This window comes from Schistocerca americana, chromosome 3, assembly GCF_021461395.2.
Source record: "Schistocerca americana isolate TAMUIC-IGC-003095 chromosome 3, iqSchAmer2.1, whole genome shotgun sequence".
Lineage (NCBI taxonomy): Eukaryota > Metazoa > Arthropoda > Insecta > Orthoptera > Acrididae > Schistocerca > Schistocerca americana.
This window is the reverse complement of record NC_060121.1, coordinates 254,912,117-254,930,734: the sequence shown is the minus strand read 5'-3', so window position 1 is coordinate 254,930,734 and position 18,618 is coordinate 254,912,117. Positions and strand designations below refer to the sequence as shown.

The 18,618-nt window shown below is 45.4% G+C and overlaps 1 protein-coding gene across 1 annotated transcript in view; it reads right to left on the bottom strand.

Moving 5' to 3' along the window:
- Positions 1-18,618, bottom strand: part of LOC124606003 (dynein beta chain, ciliary) — an 809,537-nt gene that overhangs the window by 605,581 nt on the left and 185,338 nt on the right. Inside the window, exon 15 of the mRNA XM_047137965.1 lies at positions 13,762-13,898. Within this exon, the coding sequence (XP_046993921.1) occupies positions 13,762-13,898 (137 nt within the window). The remainder of the gene's footprint in view (positions 1-13,761; positions 13,899-18,618) is intronic.

Genomic DNA, 18,618 nt, shown 5'->3' with positions numbered 1-18,618 from the left:
ACTCAAAATCATTAGTTTCTAGTCATCCACTGGCTCTTTCCGCTGCCTCAAGGGATGCTTACGAGTGATTCCTTTCGCTCATTTCACGCTGTCCTTCTACGTCCACTCTACGCAATGCTCGAAGACCCCTGTGCGTCAGTACTCGAGGTCTGACTGGCCTTGGTGTAGCTGTGTTGGTTCTTCGCGTTTCCACTTCACATCACCAGCATTCGACTTGGCAGTTTTAGAAGGGTTGGAATACCCCTGATGGATCTGTTACTCAGGTGACACCCAATGCCAGGTCCGTGTTCGAAGCCACTGAGCTCTCCTGGCCGACCCATTCTGCTATTACTGCTTCTCTGCTGACAACGCAGTGCTCTGTCTCCTTTTACACTGAAGCGCCAAATACAAAGATATACAGGGGGGTCCATTGATCGTGACCGTGCCAAATATCTCACGAAATAAGCGTCAAACGAAAAAACTACAAAGAACGAAACTAGTCTACCTTGAAGGGGGAAACCAGATGGCGATATGGTTGGCCCGCTAGATGGCGGTGCATAGGTCAAACGGATATCAACTGCGTTTTTTTTAAATAGGAACCCCCATTTTTTTTACATATTCGTGTAGTACGTAAAGAAATGGGAATGTTTTAGTCGGACCACTTTTTTCGCATTGTGATAGATGGCGCTGTAATACTCAGAAACATATGGTTCACAATTTTAGACGAACAGTTGGTAACAGGTAGGTTTTTTAAATTAAAATACTGAACGTAGGTACGTTTGAACATTTTATTTCGGTTGTTCCCATGTGATACATGTACCTTCGTGAGCTTATCATTTCTGAGAACGCATGATGTTACAGCGTGATTAACTGTAAATACCACATTAATGCAATAAAATCTCAAAATGATGTCCCTTCAACCTCGATGCATTTGGCAATACGTGTAACGACATTCCTCTCAACAGCGAGTAGTTCGCCTTCCATAATGTTCGCACATGCATTGACAATGCGCTGACGCATGTTGTTAGGCGTTGTCGGTGGATCACGATAGCAAATATCCTTCAACTTTCCCCACAGAAAGAAATTCGGGGACGTCAGATCCGGTGATCGTGCGTCTTCGACGACCAATCCACCTGTCATGAAATATGCTATTCAATACCGCTTCAACCGCACGCGAGCTATGTGCCGGACATCCATCATGTTGGAAGTACATCGCCATTTTGTCATGCAGTGAAACATCTTGTAGTAACATCGGTAGAACATTACGTAGGAAATCAGCATAAATTACACCATTTAGACCGCCATCGATAAAATGGGGGCCAATTATCCTTCCTCCCATAATTCCGCACCATACATTAACCGGCCAAGGTCGCTGATGTTCCACTTGTCGCAGCCATCGTGGATTTTCTGTTGCACAATAGTGCATATTATGCCGGTTTACGTTACCGCTGTTGGTCAATGACGCTTCGTCGCTAAATCGAACGCGTGCAAAAAATCTGTCATCGTCCCGTGTGTCCAGTGGCAGAACTGTACACGACGTTCAAAGTCATCGCCATGCAATTCCACGTGCATAGAAATATGGTACGGGTGCAGTCGATGTAGATGTAGCATTCTTAACACCGACGTTTTTGAGATTCTCGATTCTCTCGCAATTTATCTGCTACTGATGTGCGGATTAGCCGCGACAGAAGCTAAAACACCTACTTGGGCATCATCATTCGTTGCAGGTCGTGGTTGACGTTTCACATGTGGCTGAACACTTCCTGTTCCCTTAAATAACGTAACTATCCGGCGAACGGTCCGTACACTTGGATGATGTCGTCCAGGATACCGAGCAGCATACATAGCACACGTCCGTTGGGCATTTTGATCGCAATAGCCATACATCAAGATATCGACCTTTTCCGCAATTGGTAAACGGTCCATTGTAACACGGGTAATGTATCACGAAGCAAATACCGTCCGCACTCGCGGAATGCTACGTGATACGGCGTACATATCCGTTTGTGACTATTACAGCGCCATCTATCACAAAGCGAAAAAAGTGGTCTAACTAAAACATTCATATTTTTTTACGTACTACACGAATATGTAATAAAAAATGGGGGTTCCTATTTTAAAAAACGCAGTTGATATCCGTTCGACCTATGGCAGCGCCATCTAGCGGGCTAACCATAGCGCCATCTGGTTTCCCCCTTCAAGCTAGACGAGTTTCGTTCTTTGTAGATTTTTCGTTTGATGCTTATTTCGTGAGATATTTGGCCCGGTCACTATCAATGGACCACCCTGTATAAACAGACACAATACGGCGCTGAGGTCGGTAACGCGTTTATAAGATGTCAAGTGTCTGGCGCAGTTGTTAGATCGGTTACTGCTGCTACAATGAGAGGTTATCAAGATTTAGGTAAGTCTGAACGTGGTGTTATAGTCGGCGGACAAGCGATGGGAAACAACATCTCCGGGCTAGCGATGAAGAGGGAATTTTCCCGTACGACCATTTCAAGAGTGTACCGTGAATATCAGGCATCCGGTAAAACACAAATCTCCGACCCGCTGCGGCCGGAAAAAGATCCTGCGAAAAAGTGACCAACGACGACTGAAGAAGAATCGTTCAACGTGACAGGAGTGCAACCCTTCCGCAAATTGCTGCAGATTTCAGTGCTGGGTCATCAACAAGTGTCAGCGTGCGAACCATTCAACGAAATATTAGCGGTATGGGCTTTCGGAGTGAAAGGTCCACTCGTGAACCCATGACGACTGCACGACACAAAGCTTTACGCCTCGCCTGGGCCCGTCAACACCGACATTGGACTCTTGAGGACTGGAAACATGTTGCCTGGTCGGACGAGTCTCGTTTCAAATTGTATGGAGCGAATGGACGTGTACTGGTATGGAGACAACCTCATGAATCCATGGACCATGCAAGTCAGCAGGGGACTGTTCAAGATGGTGGAGGTTGTGTGATGGTGTGCGGCGTGTGCAGTTGGAGTGATATGGGATCCTTGATATGTCTAGATACGACTCTGACAGGTGCCACGTGCGTAAGCATCTTGTCTGATCAACTGCATTCATTCATGTCCACTGTGCTACCTAACTCCCCAGACATGAAGATTATTGAGCATGTCTGGGATGCCTTACAACGTGCTGTTCAGAAGAGACATCCGGCTCCTCATACTATCATGGATTCATGGACACCCCTGCATCATACACAGTATTAATTCCCTCCCGCACTACTTCAGACATTAGTCGAGTCCATGTCACATCGTGTTGCGGTACTTCTGCGTGCCGGCGAGGGCGCTACGCGATGTTAGGCAGCTGTACCAGTTTCTTTGGTTCTTTTGGGTATATTGGCGAGTCCGCGTCTCGTGCCATCTATTGGTTAGTTCTGCATTAATTGATCAGATAGATGTAAAATACAGGGAGTTCAAAAGTAAAGCAGTTGTTTGGATGAAACTTTTTTGTGTGTTGATGTGATACTAGTTCTTGCATGTGAGTGCGATTTTGAGACAGAAGGTTATGTAAACCCCATATTGTTTTCATGTGCCAAATCTGAATGTGAAAGATCGGAATTTGGAAGACATTAATGAATATGAAATACCATCTTCCGCGATCAGTTTTCTCTACTTGATTTAGTAAGGACGTACGCCACTATGAAATGATTGCTCATTTCCTTAAAAGTATAGGGAAAAATCTGTAGTTTTAATAGTATTCATATTTTCATTTCTCGAAGACCCCTATGATTAAATATGCAAATTATATGGACTGATAATACAAAACTATCTGATTTACTCACCAAGGTTTTTGTTAAATGGAGGATAGCCAGAAACTGTGAAAATCTTGTGAGGGTATTGCAGGTCAGGTTGTGTTGAAAAATAATTGTCAAGAAAAAATTCGATATGTTGTTCTGTTTCCGAATTAATTAACATTGAAATTAGCCAGTCAGGATGTTGCGCGTGCAAATTCGAGCCACCCGTCAGAGAAGGTGTCGACAGACGTGTTCTTCGTTTGGTTTCCCTAAACCGAACACGAGAGCGATACAAAAATTGGACATGGAGCGGTAGGAAGGATCGAATCCGAGCCAAAGACTGAGCAGTCTCGTGCGCTATCATCTTTCCGCTATGAGAACAACTGACACTAATTGTATCTGGCGATCAGCTTGAAATTGCGCCCACAACGGCCTGATTGGCTAATTTAAACGCTAATTAACTTGGTAACGGCGCAACGTATCGAATTTTTTTCTTAACAATTATTTGTCAACACAACCTACACTGCAACATTCTTACATGATTTTTAGACAGTTTATAACCATATTGTATTTATTGTGGAACAAATTGTGACACCTTGAGTTATTCATTCTGTAAAAAAAATTATGTTTTTTCCCAGTATATTTAAGTATACAAGGAAAACATATCTTTAGACAGCTAAATAGAGTGAAAACCCTCTATACGAAACAAAAAAATAAACAAAAAAGAGGATAGCATTCTGTGCGATCGATACAAACAAAATACCACCAGTCACGAGGTGAATGTGGATGTATAAAAACATGCAAACGAGAAAATACTGTGGTTCGTGCAGTACAATTTGTTAAAAATCGGACGCGAGTGTATAGCAGAAGAAACTGAAATAATGTTCAAGCGAAATAACGTGATTATTAAAAGGTAATTTCAAACACGAGAAGTGTTTGTGATCCTGTTAAAAAAATAAAGGAAAAACACAATAGTTACAGTGACTACCGAGGATGCTTTTAAATAAAACGAAGCCTGTTTGGTCCAACTACGGCTTTATATGGTCGCAAAAGACTGGATAACTCCCATATTACTTGCTGGCTATTCTGCCCATTGGTAATTGTTGTCCAACATTTACTTGACAAGTTATTTTCTGCACTGTGGCCGGTTTATCCACTGTTACAATACGCTGTAGTCGACGACAATCCTTGTCACCGACACGGTGGTGAAGCTGGTGGCGAAGGTTTGCCCCAAATCTAATAACACACGGTTCACAGTTCCTACAGGACTTTGGGGTGGAATGCACCACGCGCCAGGCACTCGCTATCAGGTCGCTATCAAATAAGTTGCCATAGCACGCATCTCGCGGTCTACTGACACGCTGACAGTCAGTAGTATGTCTGATGGCATTCCCTTCAGGTAGCACGCAGAACTATGGATTCGCCGTGGTGCCAGGAGCGCTCTCTCTCAAACTCAGCAGCTACAATTAATTCATCCACTCGTGTGTGCAAATGTTCTGGGCCAGTAATTTACGGTCTCAAACAGGGGTCTTATTTCCCTTTACATCAACACTATGGGCATTCTTGAGTCACTAGTTTACATCTGTGGAATATTGTGTATAGACAGCCTGACAAAAACAGTGAGCACCCAGAAGGTGTGAAACGTCACGAGTTGAGACAGTATGTGATGTTATTCAAATGATCAAGGAAATCGAATCAGTTTTACAAAGGACTAGGCAGGTTGATCCCATGATCCCAAATCTTTGCGGCCGGAAAAGGATCCTTCAAGAACGGGACTAACGACGACTGAAGAGAATCGTTCAACGTGAAAGAAGTGCAACCCTTCCGCAATCTGCTCTGGAGCAAGTGTCAGCATGCGAACCATTCAACGAAACATCATAACATCATCTATGTGGGCTTGCGGAGCCGAAGGCCCACTCTCCCGTGTACTTCTGATGACTGCACCACACAAAGCTTTACGCTTCGCCGGGGCCCGTCAAGACCGACACTGGACTGTTGATGACTGGAAACATGTTGCCTCGTCCGACGAGTCTCGCTTCAAATTGTATCGAGCGGATGGACGTGTACGGGTATGGCGACAACCTCATGAATGCATAGACCCTGCGTGACAGTAGGGGACTGTTCAGGCTGGTGGAGGCTCGGTAATGGTGTGGGGCGTGTGCAGTTGGAGTGGTATGGGACCTCTGATACGCCTAGATACGACTCTGACAGGTGACACGTACGTAAGCGCTCGTGTTTGATCACCTGCTTCCATTCATGTCCATTGTGCATTACGACGGACTTGGGCAATTCCAGCAGGACAATGCGACTTCCCACACGTCCAGAATTGCTTCACAGTTTAAGCACTTCCGCTGGCCACCAAACTCGGCAGGCATGAACAATACTGAGCATATCTGGGATGCCTTGCAACGTGCTGTTACGCATTTATGGACAGCTCTGCAGGAGTCGTGATGTCAATTCCCTCCAGCACTATTTCAGACATTATTCGAGCCCATGCCACGTCGTGTTGCGGCACTTCTGCGTGCTCGCGGGGGCCCTACCCAATATAGGCAGTTGTACTAGTTTCTTTGGCTCTTCAATGTGTAAGCGTAACGTTCCACCCCGTCTGATCTGGGAGCATGCACTGATTCGGTTGGGAAGGGTCTCCTAAATCCGTTATATCCTCTCCTAAGGTACGCTAGCCCACAACTCTTTTAAGTGATCCTTTAAATCCTGCAGACGGGCATTGCAACGGAGTTAAACATGTTTTACTGGGAAAATATCTGAGGATCTTGTCGGCCACGGGAGTACCTCAGCATCATGCAGATAATTCATGGAGACACTTGCCATATGTGGACGAGCTTTGTTTTCTTGAAAACTGGCACCACAATTTTACCCCACCATAAGTGATGTATGAAGGTGTAGGATGCCCGAGACGAATCGCTGTGCCATCAGAGGTCTGTCAGTCGCAACCATCCGTCACAGTTATGCTCCATGGCTTCCCACTCCATGACGCCAGGATTAACACCGCTGTGCGTCTCCAAAACATTAGAAGAGTGGGATCTCTCCCCGGATCGACGCCATCTTCGCCGACGATGGTCATTCGGGGTAATGGAGAACTGCGAGTCATCATTCAGTACAATGTGACGCCATTCATCAGCCGTCCGTGCTTCCTGATCACGGTGACACTCCAAATGCAGCCGTCTGTGCTGATGTGTGAACGGCAGCCTATGCGTGGGACGGTAATTCCTTAGGCTGACTGCTGCTAGTCTCCAACCAATGGCGCGGGATGACAGAATATTTCTTTCAATGGCAGGCGTGGATGTATAGGGAACACAATGTGCTTGGTGCACAATACGCCGATTCTCCCTTGTGGAGGTCAGACGTGGTCCACCGCAACCTTGACGGCGAATATGCCTGCCCTCATGTTCCTATCCAGAATATTGGGATAGAGACCAACATAAACATCATTTCCGCTCTTTTTATTGCTCATGAAAACCACACATTGCATCTATACGACAATACAGCGAGACCTTCAGAGGTGGCGGTCCAGACTGCTGTTCACACCCGTACCTCTGATACCCAGTGGCACGTCCTCTTGCACTGATGCATGCCTCTATTATTAGCATGTAGTATAATACAGTACCGGCCATAAAAATTCCTACACCACGAAGATGACGAGCTACAGACGCGATATTTAACCGACAGCAAGAAGATGCTGTGACATGAAAATGATTAGCTTTTCAGAGCATTCACACAAGATTGGCACCGGTGGCGACACCTACAACGTGCTGATACGAGGAAAGTTTCCAACCGATTACTCATACACAAACTGCAGTTCACCGGCGTCGCCTGGTGTAAGGAGAAGAAATGCGTACCATCAAGTTTCCGACTTTGATAAAGGTCGGATTGTAGCCTATCGCGCTTGCGGTTTATCGTAACGCGACATTGCTGCTCGCGTTGGTCGAGATCCAATGACTGTTCGCAGAATATGGAATCGGTGGGTTCGGGAGGTTAATACGGAACGCCGTGCTGGATCCCAACGGCCTCATATCACTAGCGGTCGAGATGACAGGCATCTTATCCGCATGGCTGTAACGGATCGTGAGGCCACGTCTCGATCCCTGAGTCAACAGATGGGCACGTTTGCAAGACAACAACCATCTGCACGAACAGTTCGACGACGTTTGCAGCAGCATGGACTATCAGCTCGGAGACCATGGCTGCGGTTACCCTTGACGCTACATCACGGACAGGAGCGCCTGCGATGGTGTACTCAACGACGAACCTCGGTGCACGAATGGCAAAACGTCATTTTTTCGGATGAATCCAGGTTCTGTTTACAGCATCATGATGGTCGCATCTATGTTTGGCGACATCGCGGTGAACCCACATTGGAAGCGTGTATCCGTCATCGCCATACTGGCGTATCACCAGGCGCGATGGTATGGGGTGCCGTTGGTTACACGTCTCGGTCACCTCTTGCTCGCATTGACGGCATTTTGAACAGTGGACTTTACATTTCAGATGTGTTACGACCCGTGGCTCTACCCTTCATTCGATCCCTGCGAAACCCTACATTTCAGCAGGATAATGCACTACCGCATGTTGAAGGTTCTGTACGGGCCTTTCTGGATACAGAAAATGTTCGACTGCTGCCCTGGCCAGCACATTCACCAGATCTCTCACCAATTGAAAACGTCTGGTCAATGGTGGCCGAGCAACTGGCTCGTCGCAATACGCCAGCCACTACTCTTGATGTACTGTGGTATCGTGTTGAAGCTTCATGGGCAGCTGTACCTGTACACGTCATCCAAGCTCTGTTTGACTCAATGCCCAGGCGTATCAAGGCTGTTATTAGGGCCAGAGGTGGTTGTTCTTGGTACTGATTTCTCAGGATCTATGCACCCAAATTGCATGAAAATGTAATCACATGTCAGTTCTAGTATAATATATTTGTGCAATAAATACCCTTTTATCATCTGCATTTCTTCTAGGTTTAGCAATTTTAATTGGGCAGTAGTGTAGCTGTCTCCGTTAGTTCGGAGGTAGGAATTGCGTTATCAGAAATCTAGCATACTTCCAGTCGAGACATAAATGTGGAAGTGCACCTGTCTGCAGATCTTGAGTCACATGTGAAGGATGAAGTCAGTAATTGTATTTCCATTTTAGCTGTCCAGCTATTTACAGATTAAGGGCTGTAAAGAGGGCAACATATATCAAAAGGTCACTTTGTATGTTAAGAGTCACAAAGCGGACGCCGTCGAACCGCGCTATTGACCGTCTAGGCATGGTTGAACTACAGACAACATGGGCCGTGTACCTCTTCCCCGTGGAACGACTGGAACTGATCGGCTGTCGGACACCCCCCGTCTAATAGGCGCTGCTCATGCATGGTTGTTTACATCTTTGGGCGGTTTAGTGACAGCTCTGAAGAGTCAAAGGGACTGTGGCTGTCATACAATATCCACAGTCAACGTCTGTCTTCAGGAGTTCTCGAAACCGGGGTGATGCAAAAACTTTTTCGATGTATGTAGTAAAAATGGTGTCGGAACAACAGAAAGCATTTTGTGTTCTACCTTTTGCGCAGTGCGGGTCGGTAATAACTGTTCAGCATGATCTTCAGACTAGGCACGGTGTGGATCCTCTTGCAGCGCAGAGCATTATGGAAATGGGAATGAAGTCCCATGCTTCTTGACAGAGTGTAGGGGAACGATACAGAAGACCCGCACCGCCGTACTGGGCAAGGTCCTTGTGGAGATGGTTTGCCGTTGCCTTCCTCTGACCGCAATGGGGATGAATGATGAAGATGAAGACGACACAACAACACCCAGTCATCTCGGGGCAGGTGAAAATCCATGACTCCGCCGGGTATCGAACCCGGGACCCAGTTCTCGGGAATCGAGAACGCTACCGCGAGACCACGAGCTACAGAGCATCAGATGATGGCATGAACATTTCGCCGTGCAGCACGACAGCTCAACGTGCTCCAGATGTCCGACTGGCGCGTGTTGGGTCGACGTTTATACATGAAACCTTACAAAACTCAGCTACTGCAAGCTCTTCGTGAAGGTGGGAAGGTGAGAAACAACACCGTGTGGAGTTCTGTAATTATGTTCATGGTAAGATGGAGCATGACATTATTCTTCCACGTTTAGTGTTTAATGACGAGGCAACATTTAAATGGAAAGTTCAACAGTCATAATGTGAGAATATTGGGTACAAAACAATCACATGAATTTGTACATGAAAGGGACTCTGCAAAACTTAATGTGTTTTGTGCACTTTCTCGAGTAAAGGTGTATGGTCCATTTTTCTTTGCCGAGAACAGTGTTACAGGAAGCACATATCTCGATATACTTGAAAACTTCCTTTTCCCACAGTTTGAAACTGATTCGAATGACTTCATTTACCAACAGGAAGGGGCACCGTCACACTGGCATGTGGAAGTGCGGGAATTTTGAAATCAAAGGACTACTGAACGACAGATCGGTCGCACTGGAGCAAATGATTCTGCGTTACATTTCTGGCCTCCAAGGTCACCGAACCTGACTGTATGTGATTATTTCTTGTGGGGGCTTATAAAAGATTCTGTTTATGTGCCTCCGTTACCAGCAACAATGAATGAACTGGGGCATTGCATAACAACTGTGGAAGTTGTAACTCAAGACATGCTCGCTGCTGGGAACAATTTGAACACAGCACTGACATATGCCATGCATCGCAAGGGGGGCATATTGAACACCTACGGAAAGGCATGAAATGAGTGTCCCGTTCATCAAAAAACAAAATTCATTTTCTATGTCTACTAGTTTCAGAAATATAGACGTGCCAAATCGGATGATCATTTTTGATACACGCTGTGTTGCGATGATCAAAACATTCACTTATCTACAATTTGCTCTGATATTTCAAAAAACTCCAGAAAAGAGTTTTCAATTGTATTTAGTTCGCTTATTCCATATTATAAGGGGCGATCAAAAAGTTTCCGTGTGATGGCCTTGCTGCAGCAGTCTCTACGCCGAGCGCCTGCAGTGCCGGCCTCCCGCGAAACCAGACAGTGAAGCTGGTCCCGGACAGAGTAGGGGTTACCTTTGCCGCTCTGACGGCGAACGCAAACTCTCGTCGGCGGCCTCTAGGCGACATCACTTGCGCCACCAGAGGTCGCGGTATCTACTGTTCCATTTTCTTCCTCTCGCCACGTGACCGGACGTAGTCAGCAATGTATCCTGGAGCGGGCGTACTACATAGGCCCGCGCCGAGGCACGAGAGGTGTCCTCATCGAGTGAGCCTCTCCTGGTAGCAGCCGAGGTGCTGTCCTCATCTGCCGATCGCCGACACGTCGAAGCCTGGAAGTCGTCACGTCATCGGCATCGTAGACGGTTACGTGGTCTCCGATGATGCTGATCCAGGCTTACTCGAGTAATTATTCTGTTGATTAACTCTTAAGGCAAGGTCGGACTTCCATCGTGCGTGGTGTTACTGTGTTTGAACTGGTATAATTTTCTGATTTAATTTCTTTATTGTAGGCCACAGAAGTGGCTAGTAAAACGGTTAGTTTGTATGTCTGAAGAATGTTTTTGGTTAGCAGTTAGACCTGTAATACGAGGCGTGTTTTTTAGTAAGTACCGTTTTGAAATTAAAAAAAAGACATGCTAAGATATCTCAATAATTTTATTTTTACATGAAAGCCTGTACCTTAATCTACTTTTCTACATAATTTCCGTCAATATTGAGGCACTTGTCATAACGTTGTACCAGTTTTTGAATACCCTCCTCATAGAAGTCTGCCGCCTGACTTGTTAACCACTGCATCACCACTGTTTTGACTTCCTCATCGTCTTGGAGACGTTGACCGCCCAAGTGTTTCTTCAAGTGCAGGAATAAATGGTAGCCACTGGGCGCAAGATTGGGGCTGTACGGAGGATGATCTAGAGTTTCCCATCGAAAAGATATGATGAGATCTTCGGTCTGACTCGCCACATGCGGAGAGGCATTGTCTTGCTGCAAAATGATGCCCTTTCTCAACTTGCCACGTCTTTTGTTCTGAATTGAACGGCGCAGATTGTGCAATGTCTTACGGTAAGCGGCTGCATTTATTGTCTCATTACAAGGCAGAAATTCCACAAGCACTACTCCTTTTCTGTCCCAAAGAACTGTGAACATGATTTTCCGGGCAGAAATTGTTTGCTTAAACTTCACTTTTCTGGATGAATCTGAATGCCGCTATTCCATGGACTGTTGCTTTGATTCTGGTGTGACGTAGGCCACCCATGTTTCATCGCCCGTAACAATTTGGCTTAAGAAAGCATCACCTTCGTTCTGGTACCGCTCAAGGAAAGTCAATGCACTGTCCAAACGTTTGGTTTTGTGCATATTCGTCAACATTTTGGGTACTCAATGTGCGCACAATTTTCGGTAATTCAAGTGCTCGGTCACAATGCCATACAAAACACTACGAGAAACATTAGGAAAGTCATCCCGCAAGGATGAAATCGTAAAGCGTCTGTTTTCTCTCACCTTATTGGCCACTTCCTGCTCCAAACTTTCATTGACGACTGGAGGACGCCCGCTCCGTTGTTCATTATGCACATTTGTGCGGCCGTCTTTAAATGCTCTCGCCCACATTTTTACCAGTCCATCACTCATTAGTTTTCTCCGTAAACTGCACAGATCTCACGATGAATATCGATCGCTTTTAGGACTTTAGCACTAAGAAATCTTACAACAGCCCGTACTTCACGCCGGCAGCTGGTGGCCGAGCGGTTCTAGGCGCTTCAGTCTGGAACTGCGCGATCGCTACTGTCGCAGGTTCGAATCCTGCCTCGGGCATGGATGTGTGTGATGTCTTTAGGTTAGTTAGGTTTAAGTAATTCTAAGTTCTAGGGGACTGATGGCCTGAGATTCTAAGTCCCATAGTGCTCAGAGCCATTTGAACCGTACTTCACAGTCGGCGGGACTCACGATTATCGGAGGCATCTTAAACACTCCGTACACAACGTAAACAAGGGAGAATCGGACTGTAATGGCGTCAGTGCGTAGACAACAGATGTAGGTACCCAGTGCGCTGCGGCCGCGGTATGGCAAAACGGTACTTACTCAAAAAATACGCCTCGTACAATCCTTATAAGCGACTTGGAACTTCCTTTTTCTATCCGTAGCCAGTGGGCATACGACTCTACATAGCGCGACTTCGATACAGATATAGAAGCACCCACATGTAAGCAAGCGAGTAGTGTGGCATTCGTGTCTTTTCGAAGTAGTGTAGTAAATGCGGAACCGTAAATCAAGGCGGCGTTATTTACAAATGCGTTTAACAGGACCAACGCGCTGTTATTCTTTTTCTTGGCTGCCGAAGACCAAACACCGGCAAACATCTATGTGAAAATGAAGAACGTGTGCAATCAGTGTGAAATGTTCGGGAAATTGCGACAAAGTGTGCTGCTACTTCAAGATAACGTACGTCCGCATATCGCAAATTTCACAACGCAGAAGTTACGCCAATTAAAGAGGGAGGCACTCGAGCAACCGCTCTCCAACCCTGATCTCTGCCAATGCGATTATCACGCCTTCGGACTGTTAAAAAATGCCTCGAAGGGTCGACTATTCCTGTCAGACGAGAATATGCAGCAGGCAGTTACGGGCTTTTTCACACAGCAGGACACCAAATGTGTATCTTCAACCTGCTGCGTGGGTGCGATAACTTCCTCAATGCCCACGGCTATTTTGCCTGATTGGTATACTGATTCTGGACCTATGGCCTTCAAACGGAAACTTTTTAATCGCCCCTTATATCTCGGGAACTATACTTTCTTTTATAAGTCGTTAGGTGCAAAATTGTACTTTCTAATCATTATAAAACAATTTGTCTCGCTTCATAAGTAACAATAGTTTCTCAGTTCTCAATTCCTGTGCTCTTGAAAGACAAGGGCGTGTACTCTAGTGTTGGTATTTGTTAATGAACAATACAGTTGTAATATTTCTGGCCACTGATCTTTAACCATGTGACTATTTCTAGTCCATCAGTAAATTACGTAGGTACTGCTGGAGCTACGCACCAGGTGATGGTCTGGTTGAGGCTGTTGGTGTACTTGCGGAAGATCTCTCCCTTCTCGTACAGATCAAGGGCCTCTTGCGGTATATCCTCGTATCCCATCTGCTGCAAGTAATGTACCTCTCGCAGGATAGCGCTCAGCTGTAACAAGCGCGCAAGGAAACAAATTTTTTTATCTTATAGCCTCAGCCGTAAAAACATTTTTTGTTCTGATATGAGTTCACACACACACACACACACACACACACACACACACACACAGGGGAGAGAGAGAGAGAGAGAGAGAGAGAGAGAGAGAGAGAGGAGGTGCGGGGTGTGGGATGCAAAGGGGACATTGGGAGAAGGAATGGGATAAGTGTGACAGCTGCGGGCGCCTGTACACTTGAAAACAGTCGATTGAGATTCCATTATTACAGAATATTTGTGGAATATCCTCGACATGTTGCAGTAAATTAAATTATTATTTGCGATATGTGACAGGTAAATTAGGATAAGAGCTTGAAACGTAAACGATATTGCCGCTTCCAGGGTGATGGTACCTTTTCGATTGGTCCCCATTTTAGAAGCTTGAGTGCAATTTTGTAAAATAAAATTCAAGTAGTTTATCATATGCTCTCATTAGGCTGAATGGAGACATTGTCAGCTCTTCTTAATCAGAAATAAACTTAAAAAAATCATAGTATCGAAAATCTGATATTTACTACAATAGTTATAGATTTTAACTGCAAAATCACAAAGAAAGATTGGATAGTTGGCGACGGTTAGGAGAAAGGACACATAAATATTAGCAGATGTGAAGAGGAGATCAAAGGCAAAACATTAGCGAAGAACGCAAGTAGAGGAAACTGAATAAGAAGGAGACAGTGTCAGAATACGTGTTGAATATAAGGAAGAACTTTTAGGGATTACCGGGAGCTCCAGAAGTTACTTTTGACGGTGGACAACAGCAATTCTTCTTCTATCGAGCGGGATTGTTTGGGCACTGGATTCACATTCGGGAGGAGCAGGGTCCAAGTACTAGTCCTTCCAGCCACATGTAGGTATTTCATGGTTCCCATAAATCGCCTAAGATGAATACTGGGATGGTTCCTTTAAAAGCACACAGCCGATTTGCTTTCTCATCCTCGTCCTCATGCTTGTGCTCCACCTGTAATGACCTCGTTACCAAGATTTCTGGCTGTTTCACCTCGGCACATTATCCTTCTAAGTTACTCTTCCCTACTGCACCGATCTTTATTTTCAGAGATGGTTCTGCTTACTACAGAAAACATACACTTAGGTGACCTGGTCGTGGTTCGAGCTGACAATAGCCAATAACCGTCGAGGGAAGGTGAAGTTGCAGAGAAAACCATTCGTATAGAAAATAAATAAATAAACAAATAAATAAGCCCGAAAAACACCGAGAAGGGAAAAAGCAGAAATTAAATCCACCATTTTCTGGCCAACAATAACTCAAAAGGAGTATGTATATTACAGGGTGTTACAAAAGGGTACGGCCAAACTTTCAGGAAACATTCCTCACACACAAATAAAGAAAAGATGTTATGTGGACATGTGTCCGGAAACGCTTAATTTCCATGTTAGAGCTCATTTTAGTTTCATCAGTATGTACTGTACTTTCTCGATTCACCGCCAGTTGGCCCAATTGATGGAAGGCAATGTTGACTTCGGTGCTTGTGTTGACATGCGACTCATTGCTCCACAGTACTAGCATCAAGAACATCAGTACGTAGCATCAACAGGTTAGTGTTCATCACGAACGTGGTTTTGCAGTCAGTGCAATGTTTACAAATGCGGAGTTGGCAGATGCCCATTTGATGTATGAATTAGCACGGGGTAATAGCCGTGGCGCGGTACGTTTGTATCGAGACAGATTTCCAGAACGAAGGTGTCCCGACAGGAAGACGTTCGAAGCAATTGATCGGCGTCTTAGGGAGCACGGAACATTCCAGCTTATGACTCGCGACTGGGGAAGACCTAGAACGACGAGGACACCTGCAATGGACGAGGCAATTCTTCGTGCAGTTGACGATAACCCTAATGTCAGCCTCAGAGAAGTTGCTGCTGTACAAGGTAACGTTGACCACGTCACTGTATGGAGAGTGCTACGGGAGAACCAGTTGTTTCCGTACCATGTACAGCGTGTGCAGGCACTATCAGCAGCTGATTGACCTCCACGGGTACAATTCTGTGAATGGTTCATCCAACAATGTGTCAATCCTCATTTCAGTGCAAGTGTTCTCTTTACGGATGAGGCTTCATTCCAACGTGATCAAATTGTAAATTTTCAGAATCAACATGTGTGGGCTGATGAGAATCCGCACGCAACTGTGCAATCACGTCATCAACACAGAAACACAGATTTTCTGTGAACGTTTGGGCAGGCATTGTTGGTGATGTCTTGATTGGGCCCCACGTTCTTCCACCTACGCTCAATGGAGCACGTTATCATGATTTCATACGGGATACTCTACCTGTGCTGCTAGAACATGTGCCTTTACAAGTACGACACAACATGTGGTTCATGCACGATGGAGCTCCTGCACATTTGAGTCGAAGTGTTCGTACGCTTCTCAACAACAGATTCGGTGACCGATGGATTGGTAGAGGGGGACCAATTCCATGGCCTCCACGCTCTCCTTACCTCAACCCTCTTGACTTTCATTTATGGGGGCATTTGAAAGCTCTTGTCTACGCAACCCCGGTACCAAATGTAGAGACTCTTTGTGCTCGTATTGTGGACGGCTGTGATACAATACGCCATTCTCCAGAGCTGCTTCAGCGCATCAGGGATTCCATGCGACGGAGGGTGGATGCATGTGTCCTCGCTAACGGAGGACATTTTGAACATTTCCTGTAACAAAGTGTTTGAAGTCACGCTGGTACATTCTGTTGCTGTGTGTTTCCATTCCATGATTAATGTGATTTGAAGATAAGTAATAAAATGAGCTCTAACATGGAAAGTAAGCGTTTCCGGACACATGTCCACATAATATATATTCTTTCTTTGTGTGTGAGGAATGTTTCCTGAAAGTTTGGCCGTACCTTTTTGTAACACCCTGTATATTGACCCTCGTCCTGTAATACTCTGATATAAAACGGACTATTCGTCAGCTTCCGAACCTATTTATAACACTACAATAAAAGTGTACATAATAAACTGTTACGTTGCGTAGCTGAGCGGGAAGACGGGCAGGCAAGCAAGACTTCTGTAGCCTGCTTGGGTTAGGCATAGATCGGCTTGGATGGGAGTATAGCAGCTTGCCTGTCTGCCCGTCGGGCAAGCATTGGCAGGTTAAAAGCGGAATTGGTACACCTTTGACCAGAGTGCAGTTGCTGTCGGGACTCATTTACTATTCTGTTCTCTAATTCCTCAATTATTAAAGAAACTTCCTCGCAGATTGAAAGAGTGTGCCGGATCGAGAATCGAACTCGGGACCTTTGTCTTTCACGGGCAAGGTAGCAGATGAGGTACTGGCGGAAGTACAACTGTGTGGATGGGTTTTGACTCGTGCTGGGGTAGCTCAGTCGGCAGAGTACTTGCCTCCGAAAGGCAAGGGTCTCGAGTTCGAGTCTCGGTCGGGCAAACGGTTTTAAGCTGCCACGAAGTTTTATATCAGCGAACACTCCGAAGCAGAGTGAAATTTTCATTCTGGTAACTCTAGAGATAGATTTTATTGATTCCGCATGTTGCACATTCGTGTAGTTCTAACTCTCCGTCCAGATGGTGTTGACCTGTGTAGTAATAATAACAGCTATCGTTGTATAATGTAATTTATTTTTGGCCGTAATATTTAGTATGAAATATTCAATAAGTGACTATTTGTTAGTAACGAGGAAAGTTGGAGTTGTAAATAAACTGTTGGACAGAAACATATATCACTGAAATCAAACAACATGAAGCCATTTCCTCCCGTTCATTTACCTTTCTTGTCGTGGTCATTTCAGGAGCTGGATGTTACTGACTCTTCTTACAAGGAACCCAGTGAGGGCGAGGTCGTAAAAGGCCAATGATGTTAATGGCATTCGATGCCTCACATATTGTCTGCCATGCACTCACGGTATTGGCTGCTAATGGCAACAGGGGGCGGGACTCGAGGTTTACAATGGTGTGCACAGCATGAGACTACGATGTGCAGTTGAACTGTTTAAACGGTGACTAATTCACAACAGTGCTACAGTGCTAGTGGTGTTGATGCAAAACGGAGCAATGCCAACAATAGACAAAGCGAACATTGCATTATATCCACAACAACAGCTGCCGAAGCTGACATTTCTTCAGAAAGGAACCCAAAGGATTTCGCAGACTGAGAAAGAAGTGGCAGATGAAATGTTAATGTTTCTACAAGATGAGTCTCTTGAATGTGTGGTCTGGTATACGCTCGACTGTGTGGACAATGTACTCGAGGAGTACAATGATGACGGTACGTGCTTAACAAGCGAGAGTGATACTGAAACAGATGTCGAACCATGTAGTTACTCATCTTCGTCAGGAAGCCACAAATCGCGTCCCCAGTGAAACGTAGTAAAGGACAACCGTTGTTCAAGGAGCGGGTAATGAATATGATTACGTACGTGAAAGATCATCCGCAGCGTAGTTAAAACGATTATGAAGAGATTTAGTATAAGTCCGCAGCAATATGCCCTTGTGGTCCATAAAGAAAACTACGGATATTTAAGGGAGGACAAGGAACACTTTTCACAAAAACTGGTGTTTGAGTGTTTCGATACAATTTACAGGACGTGCATGATAGTTACCTACTAGGTTATGAACATCAAATTGCGCGCGATGAAGATTACAGTGATTTCAAGCGAAGCAGTGGATGTTTGTAGAACTTCAAACAGTGCTACAGAACTGGAA